Source organism: Lissotriton helveticus, chromosome 9 (assembly GCF_964261635.1).
Source record: "Lissotriton helveticus chromosome 9, aLisHel1.1, whole genome shotgun sequence".
In the NCBI taxonomy this organism is placed as follows: domain Eukaryota; kingdom Metazoa; phylum Chordata; class Amphibia; order Caudata; family Salamandridae; genus Lissotriton; species Lissotriton helveticus.
Genome location: NC_136070.1, coordinates 947,929,823 through 947,946,190, shown reverse-complemented (window position 1 = coordinate 947,946,190; position 16,368 = coordinate 947,929,823). Strand labels below are relative to the sequence as shown.

Genomic DNA, 16,368 nt, shown 5'->3' with positions numbered 1-16,368 from the left:
TAAAAACATAGAAATTCAAGTAGACACACAAATCATACAGAGTAAGCAAAAGTATATCCACTATACCGAAGGTAACCTACGTCCTCGGCCAGTGAGCATGAAGACGAGAAGTGGAGGAACGAAGGCTACACCAAGAACAGAGGTACCCAAAGAAGAACATAGATAATACATCCTACCGTAAAGAAGAACTCACAACCGTAACTGAGGTGAAGACAGAAAGACGAGGCTGGAAAACAACAACACAATGCCACATAAGAGTACGAAGTGGAAGGCATTGCCCACTACAAGAAAACAAGGGCAACCGTCCAAAAACAAACGCCACAGACTGAGGAAGGGTGCCTTATCTTATCTTATTTTAGGTGCCATTTGTAGAGCGCACGGACGCCGAGGCTTCCTGGCGCTGAGAGACAGAATGGGTGAGGGGGAAGCAAAGTAGCAGGGTTCTAACAAAGGGGAGGGAAGAGGTGAGTTTTAAGTACTTTCCTGAAGTTCAAGAGGATGAGGATTGGAAAGAGGGAGGGGGTTCCAGAGTGCAGGGGCTAGATAAGAAAAGCGGCGCCCGCCGAATTTCTTAGTTTTAATTCTGGAAGTGACAAGTAGGTGATGGTGGGCCGAGCGGAGGTCACGCTGAGGACAGTAGGAGCGGATGAGAGAGGTTACGAACTCAGGGCCAGCACCATGAAGGGTCTTGAAGGTGAGACATGCCACCTTGAAGGCTGCCCTTTGGGCTATAGGGAGCTAATGAAGGCTATGGAGCAGAGGTTTGGCGGATTGCCATCTGGGGATGTTGAAGATTAGGCGGGCCGCTTGGTTCTGGACAACCTGGAGGCGGTGAGTCAAGGATGATGGAAGGCCATGGTAGATTGAGTTGGAAAAATCTAGGCGGGAGAGCACAAGTGAGATCACGACTTGGGTAAGTGCAGCGGAGGGAAGTAGGTGACGAATTTAGCGGATTTTCCGGAGCTGGTACATGCAGGAGGATATTACTGCTCCCACCTGTGTTCTGAGGGAGAGCTCAGCATCGATGGTCACACCCAGACTCTTTACAGTTTTCGCTGGGATTGGAGGGGGGCCTAGCTCCGACGGCCAGAACTGCGGGCCCCAGTGAGCGTGACTGAGTCCCGGGAGGAGGAGCTCAGTCTTCCCGGGGTTCAATTTCAGCTGATTCTGGTTCATCCAATCTTGGATGTGAATCATAACTGCATGAAAGGTGTTAATGGCATGAGGTGAGTCGAGCGGAAGGATGATCTGCAAGTCGTCAGAGTAGTTGAAGGTGACAATGTCCCATTTTTGAAGAAATTTGATCAGGGGCCGGAGGTATAAATTGAACAAGAGCGGCGAGAGGGAGGAGCCCTGGGGGACTCCACAGTGCGTGGGTGCCTTGGTGGCGATGTAGGGCCCCAGGCGAACCGCCTGTGTTCTCCCGGTGAGGAATGACTTGACCCAGTCGAGCGCAGCGCCTTGGATGCCAGCCTGCTCGACACGGTGCAGAAGAATGTCGTGGTCCACCGTGTCGAACGCGGCCGAGAGATCCAGGAGGACGAGGGCTTGGGGGGAGCCCGCGTCCGCGTTGCTCCTGAGTGTGTCCAGGACTGCCAGAATGACGTGCTCAGTGGAGTGGGCAGGTCTGAAGCCGGCTTGGTTAGGCTTCAGACCTGTGCCAGCAGGTGGAAACAGGTGACAGGAAGAATAATCAGCATGTGGAAGTCCACCATTAAGAAGGAGAAGACGAAAAAGAAGGCGGCCACTGCCAAAGTGAAACAAAAGTCTTTGACAATCACACATTGTCCAACCCATGGAGGCGTGAGAAACAGTTAAGAAACCGGACCAACACGCCATGTGAACTTGAGAAACCAGTTAAACTTAGCCAAAGCTCTAGATGAAAACTGGAATACAGAATAGGAGGAGAACGACGCCAGAAAGAGGAAAAAAAGCCCCTAACATTGGAGAGCAGAAGCAGAAGAATTATCTTATTGGACAGAAGATCGGATATGCTTAAAGAAAAAGTAATGAAATACCCACACCAAAAGGGGAGGGGGGGGGGGGGTGACGGAATCTCATCCAAAGGGAGGAGGGAAAAAAGAGAAAGTAGTCAGTCACAAAGAAAAACAATGCCACGAAAGGTGGGAGTTGCATACAGAGCTATGAGGGAGAGAACAGTATCTCCATCTACGAGAAGGAGGGAAGATGCAGGAAAGAAAGGAAAACCTAGCCTCCTGTGAAAGAAGGATACCAAGACATGGATCCAAACAACCAAAGGGACTGGTGCCCCAAGGGAACAGAACAGAAGCACAAGTTACTTACCTTCGGTAACAATAGATCTGTAAGAAACATTAGTAGTGATAGATTCCTTACCTTAGAATTACCCCCTGGCGTCAGACTGGATCTGGAAAGTTTTCGTCAGCAGTACCCCTGCGCGTCGGTAGGTGTTGTCGTGCGGCTCCGCGTGCATCGTTGGCGTCGAGATGACGTCGCCGGAGCTACTTAGACGCGCCCATGCGCGCAGACGTCTCTTCTGTAAATGACTTTCTGCACCAGGAACGCAGAGCATGCAAGAAACTGACAACTGGTGCCTTGAAACTATGGCCCTGAAAGGGATGACGGTAATCCTAGAAATCAGTTCCAGAACGGAGAGGATGGGTGGGGCGGTAAGGAATTTATCACTACTAATGCTTCTTACAGATATATCGATACCGAAGGTAAGTAACTAGTGCATATGAAAGAAACACTTAGTGATAGTTTCCTTACCTTAGAATAGATACCCCTGCAATACCAACCCCGGTGGTGGGTCTGCGAACCAAGATCACACCAGAAAGTCCTGGAGAACAGAACGGCCAAAGAAGCAGTCTCCCCAGACTTCGCTGTCTAGGCAGAAATGCTTGGTAAACATGTGCAGCGAAGCGCACGTAGCTGCCTGACAGATGTCATGCAAGGGAACTCCCCGTCGCAAAGCAGTAGTGGCTGACTTCGCCATAGTAGAATGGGCGCATAGCCCCCCCGGAGGCTCCTTTTTAGCCAAAGAATAACAAGCCTTTATGCACAGAACGACCCACCAAGAGATGGTCCGCTTGTGCACGGCCCAACATTTCTTGGCGCCCACATAGCCAACAAAGAGCTGGTCATCCACCCAGAACTATTGTGTGCGGTTCAGGTAGAAGGAGAGTGCACATTTTGGGTCCAGACGGTGGAGCCTCTCCTCCTCTTTCGAGGGATGCGGAGGCGGAAAGAATGTGGGCAAAGTGATGGTCTGCCCGATGTGAAAGGCAGTGACAACCTTTGGCAGAAAAGATGGACGAGTCTTCAGAACAACTTTGTCCGGATGGACAGAGAGAAAAGGAGGTTTAGAAGAGAGCCTGGAGCTCACTCACCCTTCTGGCAGAGGTGATGGCAACCAGGAAAGCAGTTTTCAACACTGTGAAGACGAAGAGGACAGTTGTGAAGTGGCTCAAAGGGAGCACCCATCAGATGTGTTAGAACCAGGGTCAAGTCCCACTGAGGCATTATGAAAGGACCACGAGGGAAAAGATGAGTAATGCCCTTTAAGAATCTATTTACCACAGGGCACTTAAAAAAGGGAAGGCTGACCTGGAAGCCGTAAAAAGGCTGAAATGGCTGAGAGGTAGCCCTTGATTGTGCCCAGGGCAGAGCCCTGCTGGGCCAAAGAAAGCAGAAATAGAAGGACCTCTTAAAGAGGGGCAGAAAGGGGATCCAGAGCCTTTACTGTGCACCATGCAACAAATGTATTCCACCTGCAGGCGTATACTGTCTTAGTGGAGGGACGTATGGCTGCCAAGATTACATCACAAACTTCGGGAGGCAGGTCAAAAGACATCAACTGCCGCTGTTCAATCTCCATGCAAAGAGGTGGAGGCTGGATAGGTTCGGTGGAGGACCGCCCCCTGTTGCTGCGACAGAAGATCCTCCCGAAGAGGCAGTCGGATCGGGGGATCGATAGCCATGCTGAGTAGCTCGGGATACCATACTCCTTGAGCCCAGTCCGGAGCACAAGAATGACTTGGGCCCAGGCGCGCTTAATCTTCTTCAGCACTCTGGGTAGAAGTGGTGTAGGCGGAAATAATTATAGTAGAACGCAAATCCACTTGCGACGAAAAGCGTCGCCTAGCGAGTGCCGCCTTGAAAATTCCAACGAGCAGAACTGAGGACATTGCGCGTTCTCTTTGGTGGCGAATAGATCTAACCAAGGCTCTCCCCAGTTCAGAAAGAGACCTTGCGCGATGTCCAAGTTCAGACGCCATTCGTGATTCATCATGCACCGGAGGCTGAGTTTGTCCGCCTTGGCGTTCAGAGAACCTGCCAGGTGTTGAACCACCAGGGGAATGCCCTGATGTTCTAGCCATGTCCAGAGGCGCAGAGCCTCCTGACATAGGGTCCACTACCCCACCCCGCGCTGTTTGTTGCAGTACCACATGGCAGTGGTGTTGTCCGTGAACACCTGAACTACTCTACCCCGAACAGAGGGAAGGAATGCCTTCATTGCAAGCCGGATCGTCCGAAGCTCCAGAAGGTTGATGTGGAGCCCGGACTCCGCGGTGACCAGAATCCTCTGATCTTCGCCTCTCCCATGTGGCCACCCCATCCCAGGAGGGACGCATCCGTCACAACTGTGTGTTCCGGTTGGGGAAGGGAGAGGGATCTGCCATTGACCCAGTCTCGATACGTGAGCCACCACTGCAATTGCCGTGCAGTGCACTCTGAGATCTGGACACGATTGGACAGGTTGCCCTGATGTTGTCCCCACTGGAACTTTATGTCCCACTGCAGAGCCCGCATATGCCATCTGGCATAATCCACTAGCAGGATGCAGGAGGCCATCAGGCCCAGGAGCCGGAGGGTCATCCTGACCGAAACCCGGGATAGGGGCTAAAAGATCAGAATCATAGCCTGAATATCCCGGACTCGCTGCTAGGGAGGATAAACCCGAAACCGCGCATAGTCCAGAACTGCTCTGATGAAGTGTAGCTTCTAAGAGGGAATCAGGTGCGACTTCGGCACGTTGATGGAGAACCCCAGCAAATGCAGGTCGGGCGTAGCCTGGAGGTGGGAAACAATTGCCTGGGGCGAACCCGCCTTAAACAACCAGTCTTCGAGATAGGGGGAAGACTGGAACCCCTGATCTGTGCAGATGAGCTGAGACCACCACCATCACCTTCGTGAACACCAGTGGGGAGCTGGTAAAGCCGAAGGGGAGTACGATAACCTGAAAGTGCTCGTGGCCTACCGTGAACCGCAGGTAATACGCAGGACGGGGATGTGGAAATATGTGTCCTGCAAGTCCAACGCTACCATCCAGTCTCCAGGGTCGAGGGCGGACCAGACCAGAGCTAGCATCAACATCTTGAACTTCTCCTTCCGGAGGAAGTGGTTGACGTTCCTGAGGTCCAAGATAGGACACATGCCCATGTCCTTCTTGGGGACCAGAAAGTAGTGGGAATAACAACCATGACCTACTTCTGGCCCAGAAAAGCGCTCAATGGCCCTCTTGGCCAAGAGGGCCGTGACTTCCTGCTGAAGAAGCGCAAGATGGTCCCCCGACGTGTGGTGGTATTGCGGTGGCATGGCTGGAGGGGTAGTCTCGAAGGGGAGGGAGTAGCCCCTTCGGACTATTTGCAGCACCCACTTGTTGGAGGGGATGTTGCGCCAGTGGGGGAGATGATGGCGAATTCTGCCGCACACTGATGTTTGATGGGCCTGAAAGTGCAGACTAGGAAGGCTTTGCAGTGGATGCTGCAGGGGTGGAGGTGGACTGACCCGCCCGCTGGCCCCTAGAACCGCCTCGGCGGTTCCCACGTCCGTGCTGAGGATGTTGCTGCGCAGGCCTGTGGCTCTGGAACGAACGTGTTGGGGCAGCTCTCCCGTGGCTACGAAAGGAGCGAAAAGCAGTAGGTGGAGGAGGGCGATTGGCCGACAGACCCAAGGACTTGGGCGTAGCCCGTGAGTCCTTTAAGCTCTCCAGCGCACTATCTGCTTTATTGCCAAAGAGGCGAATGCCATCAAAGGGCATGTCCATCAGAGTGTTTTGGACACACCCTGAGAAGCCAGTTGTCCTCAGCCAGTCGTGGCGCTGAAGCGCCACCATTGTGGAGATCGCCCTGCCCAGCGAGTCGGCGGTATCAGGCCCACAACGAATGGTGAACTTAGCTGCGTCTCTCACAGCTGCTATAGCTTGGGAGAGTACTGTTCGTGCCTCCTCTGGACAATTGGGCAGCACCTGCCTTCGGAGGTGCGGAAGGGAAAACGCTCTGGGAAGCAGAGGTTTGGACAACCAAGCTATCAGAAGTGGGGTGTTGGGAGAGAAAGAGGGGGTCGCCCGGAGCCAGGCGATGGCGCTGGGCCAGGTTCCTGTTGCACAAGTTTCTACTTGTGTAATGATATATCTGTAAGAGACATTAGTTAGTGATAGATTCCTTACCTTCGAATATCCCCAGGCGTCAGACTGGTTCCAGAATGTTTTTTTGCTAGCAGTACCTCTGCACGTCACTAGGTGGCGTTGTGCGCTCCACATCCGTCGCTGGCGTCTTATGCGCCGAGATGACGTCACGGAGACTACTTAGGCGCCACCCATGCGCGCGGACGTCAGTTCTGTACAAGACTTTCCGCTCCAGGAACGCAGAGCCATGCAAGAAACTGACCACTGGTACCATGAAACTAGGGCCCTGAAAGGGATGACCGTGACCCTAGAAATCAGTTCGCAGAACTGGGAGGATGGGTGGGGAGGTAAGGAATCTATCACTAACTAATTTCTCTTACAGATAAATCGTTACACAAGTAGTAACTTGTGCATCTGAAAAAGACACATTAGTGATAGATTCCTTACCTTAGAATAGATACCTCAGCAATACCAGCCCCGGTAGTGGGTCTGCGAACAAGATTACACCAGAAAATCACGGAGAACAGAACGGCCAAAGAAGCAGTCTCTCTGGACTTGACTATCAAGGCAGTAATGCTTGGTAAACGTGTGCAGCGAGGCCCACGTGGCTGCCTGACAAATGTCCTGCAAGGGAACGCCGCGTCCCAAGGCAGTAGTGGCTGCCGTTGTCCTGGTGGAATGGGCACGCAGCCCCACAGGAGGCTCCTTCTTAGCCAACGAGTAACAAGCCTTGATGCCGAGAACAACCCACCGGGAGATGGTCCGTTTGTGCACGGCCCGACCTTTTTTGGCGCCCACATAGCCACAAAGAGCTGGTCATCCACTCGGAACTGTTGTGTGCGCTTCAGATAGAACAAGAGCGCATGTTTTGGGTCTAGACGGTGGAGCCTCTCTTCCTCTTTTGAAGGATGTGGAGGCGGAAAGAAGGTGGGTAAAGTCATGGTCTGCCCAATGTGGAAGGGTGTGACAACCTTTGGCAGAAAAGATGGAGTCCTCAGAACAACTTTGCCCGGATGGACAGAGAGAAAAGAAGGTTTAGAAGAGAGCCTGGAGCTCACTCAACCTTCTGGCAGAGGTGTTGGCAACCAGGAAAGCAGTGAGTAGAGGAAGTGGACAGTTGTGAAGTGGCTCAAAGGCAGCACACATCAGATAGGTTAGAACCAGGGTCAAGTTCCACTGAGGCATTATGAAAGAAAGAAGATCGGGTCCTTAAAACCACCTTGTCCGGATGAACAGAAAGGAAAAAAAGGTTTAGAAGAAAGAGCCTGGAGCTCACTCACTCTCCTGGCAGAGGTTATCGCTAAAAGGAAAGCTGTCTTGAGAGTAAGAAGACGCAAAGGACAGTTATGAAGGGGCTCAAAGGGAGCGCACATCAGATATATCAAGACAAGGTTCAAGTCCCATTGAGGCATGAGGAACGGCACGGGAAGAAACGCGTGCCTACTGCCTTTCAGAAAATGGTTAACAACTGGGGACTTAAAAAGGAAAGGCTGATCTGGAAGCCGGAGAAAGACGGAGATATGGGTGAAAGATCCGCTTTGATAGTGCCCAGAGCAGAGCCATGCCGGGCCAAAGAAAGAAGGAACAGAAGGACCTCAGAAAGAGGGGCAGAAAGGGGATCCACAGCTTGAGCTGTGCACCATGCCACAAACTTGTTCTAACTTGCAGGTGTACACCGTTTTAGTGGAGGGACGCCTGGCTGCAGAATGACATCACAGACTTCGGGAGGAAGATCGAAAGCTGTCAACTGTTGCCTCTCAATCTCCACTCATGGAGGTGGAGGGCGGACAGGTTCGGGTGGAGGACCGTCCCCTGCTGCTGCGACAGAAGGTCCTCCCGAAGAGGCAGTCAGATCGGGGGATCAATCGCCATGCTGAGTAGCTCGGGATACCAGTATCTTCGTGCCCAATCCGGAGCCACAAGGATGACTTAGGCCCGGTCACGCTGAATCTTCTTCAGCACTCTTGGCAGAAGTGGTATAGGCAGTAAGGCGTACAACAGACCAGAGTTCCCCTTGCAATGAAAATCGTCGCTGAGCGAATGCCGCCTTGGAAATTCCAACGCGCAGAACTGATGACAATGCACGTTCTCTTCGGTGGTGAATAGATCTAACCAAGGCTTTCCCCACTGCAGAAAGAGACCTTGTGCCACGTCCGAGTTCAGGTGCCACGTCCGAGTTCAGATCCCATTCGTGATCCATCATGCACCGGCGGCTGAGTTCGTCCGCCCTGGCATTCAGAGAGCCTGCCAGGTGTTGAACCACCAAGGTAATGCCTTGTTGTTCCAGCCATGAACAGAGGCGCAGAGCCTCCTGACCTAGAGTCCACGACCCCACCCCGCCCTGTTTGCTGCAATACCACATGGCGGTGGTGTTGTCCGTGAACACCTGGACCACACTTCCCCGGACAGAGGGAAGGAATGCTTTCAGTGCAAGTCGGATCGCCCTAAGCTCCAGCAGGTTGATATGGAGCCGGGACTGCGCCGGAGACAAGAGGCCTCTGATCTCCGCCCCTCCCAAGTGGCCACCCCATCCCAGGAGGGACGCATCCGTCACCACTGTGTGCTCCGGTTGGGGAAGGAAGAGGGATCTGCCATTGACCCAATCGCGATTTGTGAGCCACCACTGCAATTGTCGTGCAGTGCCTTTCGAGATCTGGACGTGATCGGACAGGTTGCCCTGATGCTGTGCTCACTATAACTTCAGGTCCCACTGCAGAGCCTGCATATGCCATCTGGCATGTTGCACTAGCAGGATGCATGAGGCCATCAGGCTCAGGAGCCTGGAGGGTCATCCTGACTGAAACCCGGGATAGAGGCTGAAAGATCAGAATCATAGCCTGAATATCCCGGACTCGCTGCTCGGGAGGATAAACCCAAAGCCGCCGGTGGGCTGGCAGGACGGGATATGAAAATATGCATCCTGCAAGTCCAATGCTACCATCCAGTCTCCAGGGTCGAGGGCAGCCAAGAGCTGAGCCAGAGTCAACTTCTTGAACTTCTCTTTCTAGAGTAAGCGATTGACGTACCTGAGGTTCAAGATGGGGCGCAGCCCCCCTTTCTCCTTCTTGGGGACCAGAAAGTAATGGGAATAACAACCAAGTCCTACTTCCGGCCCAGGAACGCCTTCAATGGCCCCCTTGGCCAAGAGGGCTGTGAATTCCTAATGGAGAAGCGCAAAGTGATCCCCCGTCACCACGGCGGCCAGCACGTCCGGGCTGAGGTTGGTTCTGCGCAGGCTTCTGGCTGAACAAACGTGTAGGGGCGCCCCTTCCATGGCCACGAAAGGAACAAAAGGCAGACGTAGCCGGGCGTGTGGTGGAGAGACCCAAGGTCTTGGCCGTAGCCCGAGAGTCCTTAAAACGCTCCAGCGCACTGTCTGCCTTATCACCAAACAGGCGAGTACCATCAAAGGGCATGTCCATGAGGGAACTATGAACATCCTGTGAAAACCCCGTGGACCGCAACCAGGCATGGCGATGTAGGGTCACTGTCGTGTAGATTGCCCTACCCAGAGAGTCTGCGGTGTCCAGCCCACACCGGATGGCAAACTTTGCGACGTCTTTCCCCTTCACATAGCTTGGAAAAGTACACCCTGAACCTCCTCCGGACACTGGGGCAACTTCTGCGCCACCGTGTCCCACAAAGCGTGAGAGTAGCGGCCCAAGAGGCATGCAGTGTTGACTGACCGCAGCCCCAAGCTGGCAAGAGGAAAACTATTTCTTGCCAAACTGCTCCAACTTCTTTGATTCCTTATTCGGCGGGGCGGTAGGGAATGCGCTTAGGGAAGTGGAGGCCTGGATGACCAGGCTCTCCTGAGTGTGATGGTTCGTTAAAAAGGCAGGGTCACCCGGTGCCGGGCGATGACGCCTGGCCACGTTCTTATCCACAGGAACCCCTGATGCTGGTCTAGACCAGGTGCCCATCAAAACATCTGTTAAGGCCTCATTGAACAGAAGCAGAGGCTCCATAGAACTTGCCGCCGGCTGAAGAACTTCAGTGAGTAGGTTGGTTTTGAGAGCGACAGTAGGCAGATTAAGGTCAAGGGCCTCAGCTGCTCTACGGAGCACCACAGTATATGTGGCGCCCTCCTCCATGACAGCAGGAGGAGACAGAAATCTAGGCTCAGAGGAGAGGTCAAGGCCGCATGCATCCTTCGACTCCTCCGCACACTCCTGTTCAGACTCGCACTGCCGTGCAAGAGGTTCCTCAGACCCCTCCTATTCGTCTCCCTCCTCCACTGCCCGAGGCACAGGCTGCTGCGGCGGGGGAGGGACAGGGGAATACAAATGGTTCAACTGCGCCGTTCCTGGCGCTGATCCGGCACCATGTCCCAATTAGGGTCCAAACCCGGAGCAAAATTGTCCGGAAACCCGGGCAAGGGCGGAGGTGGGACGAACGGGATCCATTGCGGCGCCAAGAACAGAGCCGCGGGAGGCGCCGGAGCCGCCGGTGGAGAACCCTGCGGCGCCAGCGGATGACCCTGTGGGGCCGGGGCAGGAGCCGCCGGCTGAGGACCTTGTGGCGCTAGAGCCGCCGGTGGCAAGCAAGGGCCCTCAGCTGGGACCGCGGGGCCCGAATGCACAGATGGGAGCCCGAGGCCTGAAAAGGCGGTCCATGGCAGCAAGAAATTCTTGCACCTGGGCCAGAGTCGCCGACAGACCCGGATAAGGTGGGTAGGCCGCGGGACTCACGGGCTCCAACGGAGCCCCGGGGAAGTACCCCTGGCCCCCTCGTCCACATCCGGAGACCGACGGGGGACGTCGGAGAGTGCAAACGCTTCTTCGACTTTTTCTTATGAGGTCTCTTACCTGATTGAGAGTGTGAAGACTTCGACCCTGAGGAGCGATGGTGATGGCTCCGCGGTCGGTCCCTCGATCGACCCCTGGACATCGAACGGAACGGAGACGACTGCCCGGTCTCCAGCAGCTTTCTGGACCGCTCCCGCAAGGCCTTCGGAGCCATGGCCAAACAGTCGGAACATGACCGGGGTCATGGTCGTGCTCCAGACAGTAGAGACAGACGGGGGGTCGGCCACCGAAATCGGACAGCGACAGGCCCCACAGGATTTAAACCCAGGCATCCCCACTTGGCACCACGGGTCAAAGACTCAAAGAAGTAGAGACACAAGTCTCAAAAAAGTTAGTAAAAAAGTGACTAGGGTACGTGCTCTAACCGGATCTGCGCTTGCTGGCGCGGAAAAAGAAAGAACCGACATCAGCGCGCAGAGGTGACTGCTGACGAAAAACTTTCCGTATCCAGTCTGACGCCTGGGGATATTCTAGGGTAAGGAATCTATCACTAACGTGTCTCTTTCAGATATATATATTCATTTATTCATTCATTACTATGGGACAGAAACCTTCAAAACAGCATTCACTTATCGCATGTGGTGGAACTGAGTCATACTGGGAAATGTTTTCTTAAAGATCAGAAAGCCAAAAATAAACTGCTTGCTACCAATTTATACAACAACCCTTTTACACAATCTTGACAGTGCCCAGGCATGAGTAATCTTGAAGAGAAATACCCCCAAAAGAAGCAAACGCTGATAACAGATTTGTTGTTTGTAGCAAAGTTGCCAATTACTTTCATGGGGGTAATAAAACTGTATATCAGAATTGACAAATTAGTGTCGAAGTTACACTAAAAATGGAAAATGTAATTGTGGATGTAAAAACAAACATGTTGATGCTATGGTAACACTTATTGATGCTTCTAGGGACTGAACTCTTAATCCGGACAAAGGGTTTTTAATTTTGGGATTTTTTGGGAATAGGGAGAAATGATAATCTGTAAACAAACTATGTATTTAAAAAGACTGGCATTAAATTAACTCTATCAATATTATGTGAACAAAAAGTCTCCTGATAGTGGAAGATTGTTAATATGAAAGCTGTACCTGATTGGAAAATGCACCACAGAGTCAATTTTATCCCTCCAATATCGATTGTATGAAAATCGTTTCAAATGCACCACTAAAATTTCTGGTAAAGACCACAGGTCAAACTTCTTGGTGGCTTGTTGATGCTTCTTGCAGTTAGGACAGTACCTGAAATAAACAACGATTACAAAAATAGTTAATAAAACCACAATTACAAGGTGGTTAATTTTCATAAATGAAAAAAGTCGCATTTTTAGGGTAAATCTGTAGCATAGAAAGCCTGCCTCTAGATGTGGTGACTGCTTATAGCTTAATTTTAGAAATACGTTGCAGTGAGGAGCAAACAAACGCTTTACATTTAGTTGCAAGTCACGAGGCGTGCCTTCATAATTGGCCATATTAGTAACAAAATATGAACAATGTTTTTTTACGGAAAAATGATGTCCATTTCAATGGAAACAGAGTAAACTGCATTTTTCTACCAAAATGGAGTTGGATAAAGGGTAGAAAGGTGGCTTCGTTCTGCTAAAAGTGAAAATAGCAGAAAGGCAAGATGGTGGAATTAAGTAAACAGTAAAACGTCAACAGAAAAAACACAAAAGAGGGTAGGGCAGTTAGAATGGAGATGACAAGAGGGCGGGGGGGGGCTCACTCCTAATTGTACACATTCAAGGACAAAACCAATAGGTTTAGTTTTATGCAGTGTATGCACAGAGGCACACATACTATCAAAGTAGAACCCAGTGTGAAACTCTTGGCTACCATGTCGATTCAAACCAACACAAATACACACGCACACAATCATGAATTTAGCTACATACGCTTAGATGAGAAGAAACAGGTCATTTGTGGCACCTTCGCCCATTTATAAGTTCTTCTCAAAATCTGTGCATGCTGAAATGTTAAGTCTTTACTTGTATTGGTCAAATTAAAAAATGGCTATGTCCCAGAATACAAAGTTCTTTTAGTCATGTTAAAGCTGGTTGAACTGGTGATGCACAGTGCATATATACATTTATGCACACAAGGATATAAAAAAAACTCTATACATTTGGTCTTAATCGTATATATAATATACCTTATTTTCGTTAGCTGCCTTAAAGGGACTTTATAGATTTCCTACGTAAACATTTTATTGTGACTTTTCTAAGGAAAGGGTTTCCTGCATTGTTGGTATCCTACATTATTATTAAAAAATTGCTCCCAAAAACCATGCCATCTTGCTACTAAAATGCCCTTTAATAAGAACATTCAATGAGCCATTATCATATGGAATGCATAGTATGTCATCTAGTAAAATAGGTTTGTCATGGCGAAATATTAATGATTTGTGGGTGGGAGGTGAAACAAACATAAAAGCACATTTCCTCTAGTCATGCAGCCTTGTTCTCAAAAAAGTAGATTGATGCAGTAATTAACCAATCTGTAACAACTGTAAGGGCATACACGTTATCCATCTACAGAACTAATAAATACAGAGAATGGCATAGAGGCACAGTAAAACAGCTAAACGGAATATCTGATGGATACGTCTAACCCCAGAATCTTAACTTTAGAATGTTTACCTGACAACAAACTGGATCCTTTTTTTTTTTTTGCAGTGTTCCTGTGAACTGTTAGGTGGCACCGTGCAGCTCTGCAATGACTGTTCCACCCTTTAATTGACAGGCCAGAGAAGTGCCATTCCAGCGTGATGACTTCAGTTGCTTGTTTTCCATGCCTTCAAATACTGATCCAGAGCTCAGCTATCAGCTCCCAGCTTCAATGGCCTTCCAATGACTCTCAAAGGAATCCTTGTGGCAAGGGAGTAATATCCCCTACTAAAACTACAGGTTTCAAGTCATGTCTCGACCACACAAGACCGATGTCGGTCTCGGACCTGCACGAGATGTCTTTGGAGTGTTGGCTCAGGTCAAGACCCCATGTCATGCGCGGAGTGTGCGGTCACAAACCTGAAGGTGATCTGGGACAGGGAAGCTAAGCTGTATGTTGCTGAACACAAGAAGTAGTTGTGGGCCCTGCAACCCTGATATAGGGTTAAAGAACAAGTTAGAAACATTTGGTAACACTTTTTCTGGTAGAGATTCTATTCAACCTCAGATTCCTCACCTTAAAATATTCCCCAGGCATCAGACTAGAGCCGGAAAATCTTGAACAGTACCTCTGCACGCAGATAGATGGTGTAAGTCAGCTCTGCATCCGAAGTGACATCTCTGTGCTCACAGATGCTACACCTTGATTTGCTGACATCAGTTTCTTTTGTTACTATTTCTGCGCCCAAAAATGCGGAGCCACATAAAAAAACAATGTTTAACCAGTGTGCAGTACTAAATAGGATCTTTTAGGTGAGGAGCCCAGTTTGCAGAACAGGGAGGATGGGCGGGTCGGTGAGGAATTTGCGGTTAGATAGTCTCTATAGCAGAAAACCTATTACTGAAAGTAATCCATTGTTATTCTGATAGAGATTTCTAACCGCAGGTTCTTCACCCTAGAATAGATACCCAAGCAATACCTCCATAGAGTTGGGTCAACGAACTGGCTCAAATCAAAAACTTCTAGAGGATCGAATGGACAAAATGCCCATCTGAACGGACTGTATAGTCCAAGCAGTAGTGGTTTGCAAACGTGTGGAGTGACACCCACATGGCAGCTTGGATAATGTCCAGGTCAGGTACACCATGTGCTAATGCAGTAGTACCGGCATGGGCCCTGGTGGAATGGGCCTAAAAGCCCTCAGGAGGCTGCTTCTTAACAAGTGCCTAGCACTTTTTGATGCAGAGTAAAATACTTTAAAAAATGGTCTGTTTCTGCACCGCTTTGCCTTTTTTTGTTCCTGTGAACCCACTGACTAGCGGATTGTCTACCCGGTGTTTTCTGGTGTGATCGATGTAAAAAGAGGCCTCTTTTTGAGTCACAACAATGAATTCTCTCCATTTGCTGAGAAGGATGAGATGGGGCGAAAACTGTAGGCAGGGTAATGGTGCGGCTGAAATGAAAGGGAATAAACACCTTTGGCAGAAAAGAGCTCCATGGCTGAAGAACCAATTTGCTGAAGAACCAGTTTGTCCGGGGAAAATGGTGTATGAAGGGTGACCCGAAAGACCTTGAGGCTCGCTGACCCTCCTGACCGATGTAATGGCTACTAGGAAAAGGGTCTTGATTGTCAGCAGCTGCAGAGGGCAGCTGTGTAAGAGGTCAAAGGGCGAACACGAGGTGTGTCAGAAGTAAATGAAGATCCCATTGGAGAATCATAAAAGGGGTAGGAGGGAGCAAATTCTGCAAACCGTTGAGAAAATGAGTCGCAACTAGTGACTTGAAGAAAGATGGATGATCCGGCATCCACAGAAAAGCTGAAATAGCTGAAAGGTAACCCTTAATGGTGCCAAAGGCAAGGCCTTGATGGGATAAAGATAATGCAAACAGCAAAACCTCTGTCAAAGATGTAGAAAATGGGTCCACTTGGCGAGAAGAACTGTTATTGGCCAGGTTAGACACATGTAGCAACGCTGCACATTTTCTTACATGGTCCTCTTTCTGGACAATAACATTTTAATGTGACCTTTTGCACATATCTGGATGCGTGACAATGTTGGATTAGATTCTCTGAAACTTTTTTGCTTACACATCTGGCTTCATTATCATGGTGACCTTGAACATGGAGTACAAGGCCTTTTGCACACGCTTTGCAAATGTTATTCTATCTTCATCCACGGGGCGACAGGGCTATCTACATTCCCATAAAAATGGTAATCTGCAAATACATCGCAAGGATGCTTTTTATTATAAATAAGCAACTCCGATGTTTAGACAGAGGAGACACTACAGCTGACAGAAAGAGGTCCCTGTATACTGAGGCGTCACCAAGTAGCTGTCCAAAAGCTCCATGAGGGTTGTCCAGTTTGTGATGAAGACGGGGTCCTACATTCTGTCCCGTCAGGCAATGGGGTTAGATCTTCCCTTAGGGGAATTCTTGGCTCTCTATATACACACCTACATATACTCTAGACGCAGATAGAGTAGCATTTGCATAGTAGGAGTACACCCGATTACCAGCTTGTTTTATATGCTGGCATATATACAGTATTCTTAGCACCATGAT

The 16,368-nt window shown here is 50.2% G+C and overlaps 1 protein-coding gene across 1 annotated transcript in view; it reads right to left on the bottom strand.

Moving 5' to 3' along the window:
• The window catches only part of USP4 (ubiquitin specific peptidase 4), a 742,179-nt gene that overhangs the window by 82,386 nt on the left and 643,425 nt on the right, over nucleotides 1-16,368 (bottom strand). The window contains exon 19 of the mRNA XM_078661202.1: nucleotides 12,288-12,437. Within this exon, the coding sequence (XP_078517328.1) occupies nucleotides 12,288-12,437 (150 nt within the window). The remainder of the gene's footprint in view (nucleotides 1-12,287; nucleotides 12,438-16,368) is intronic.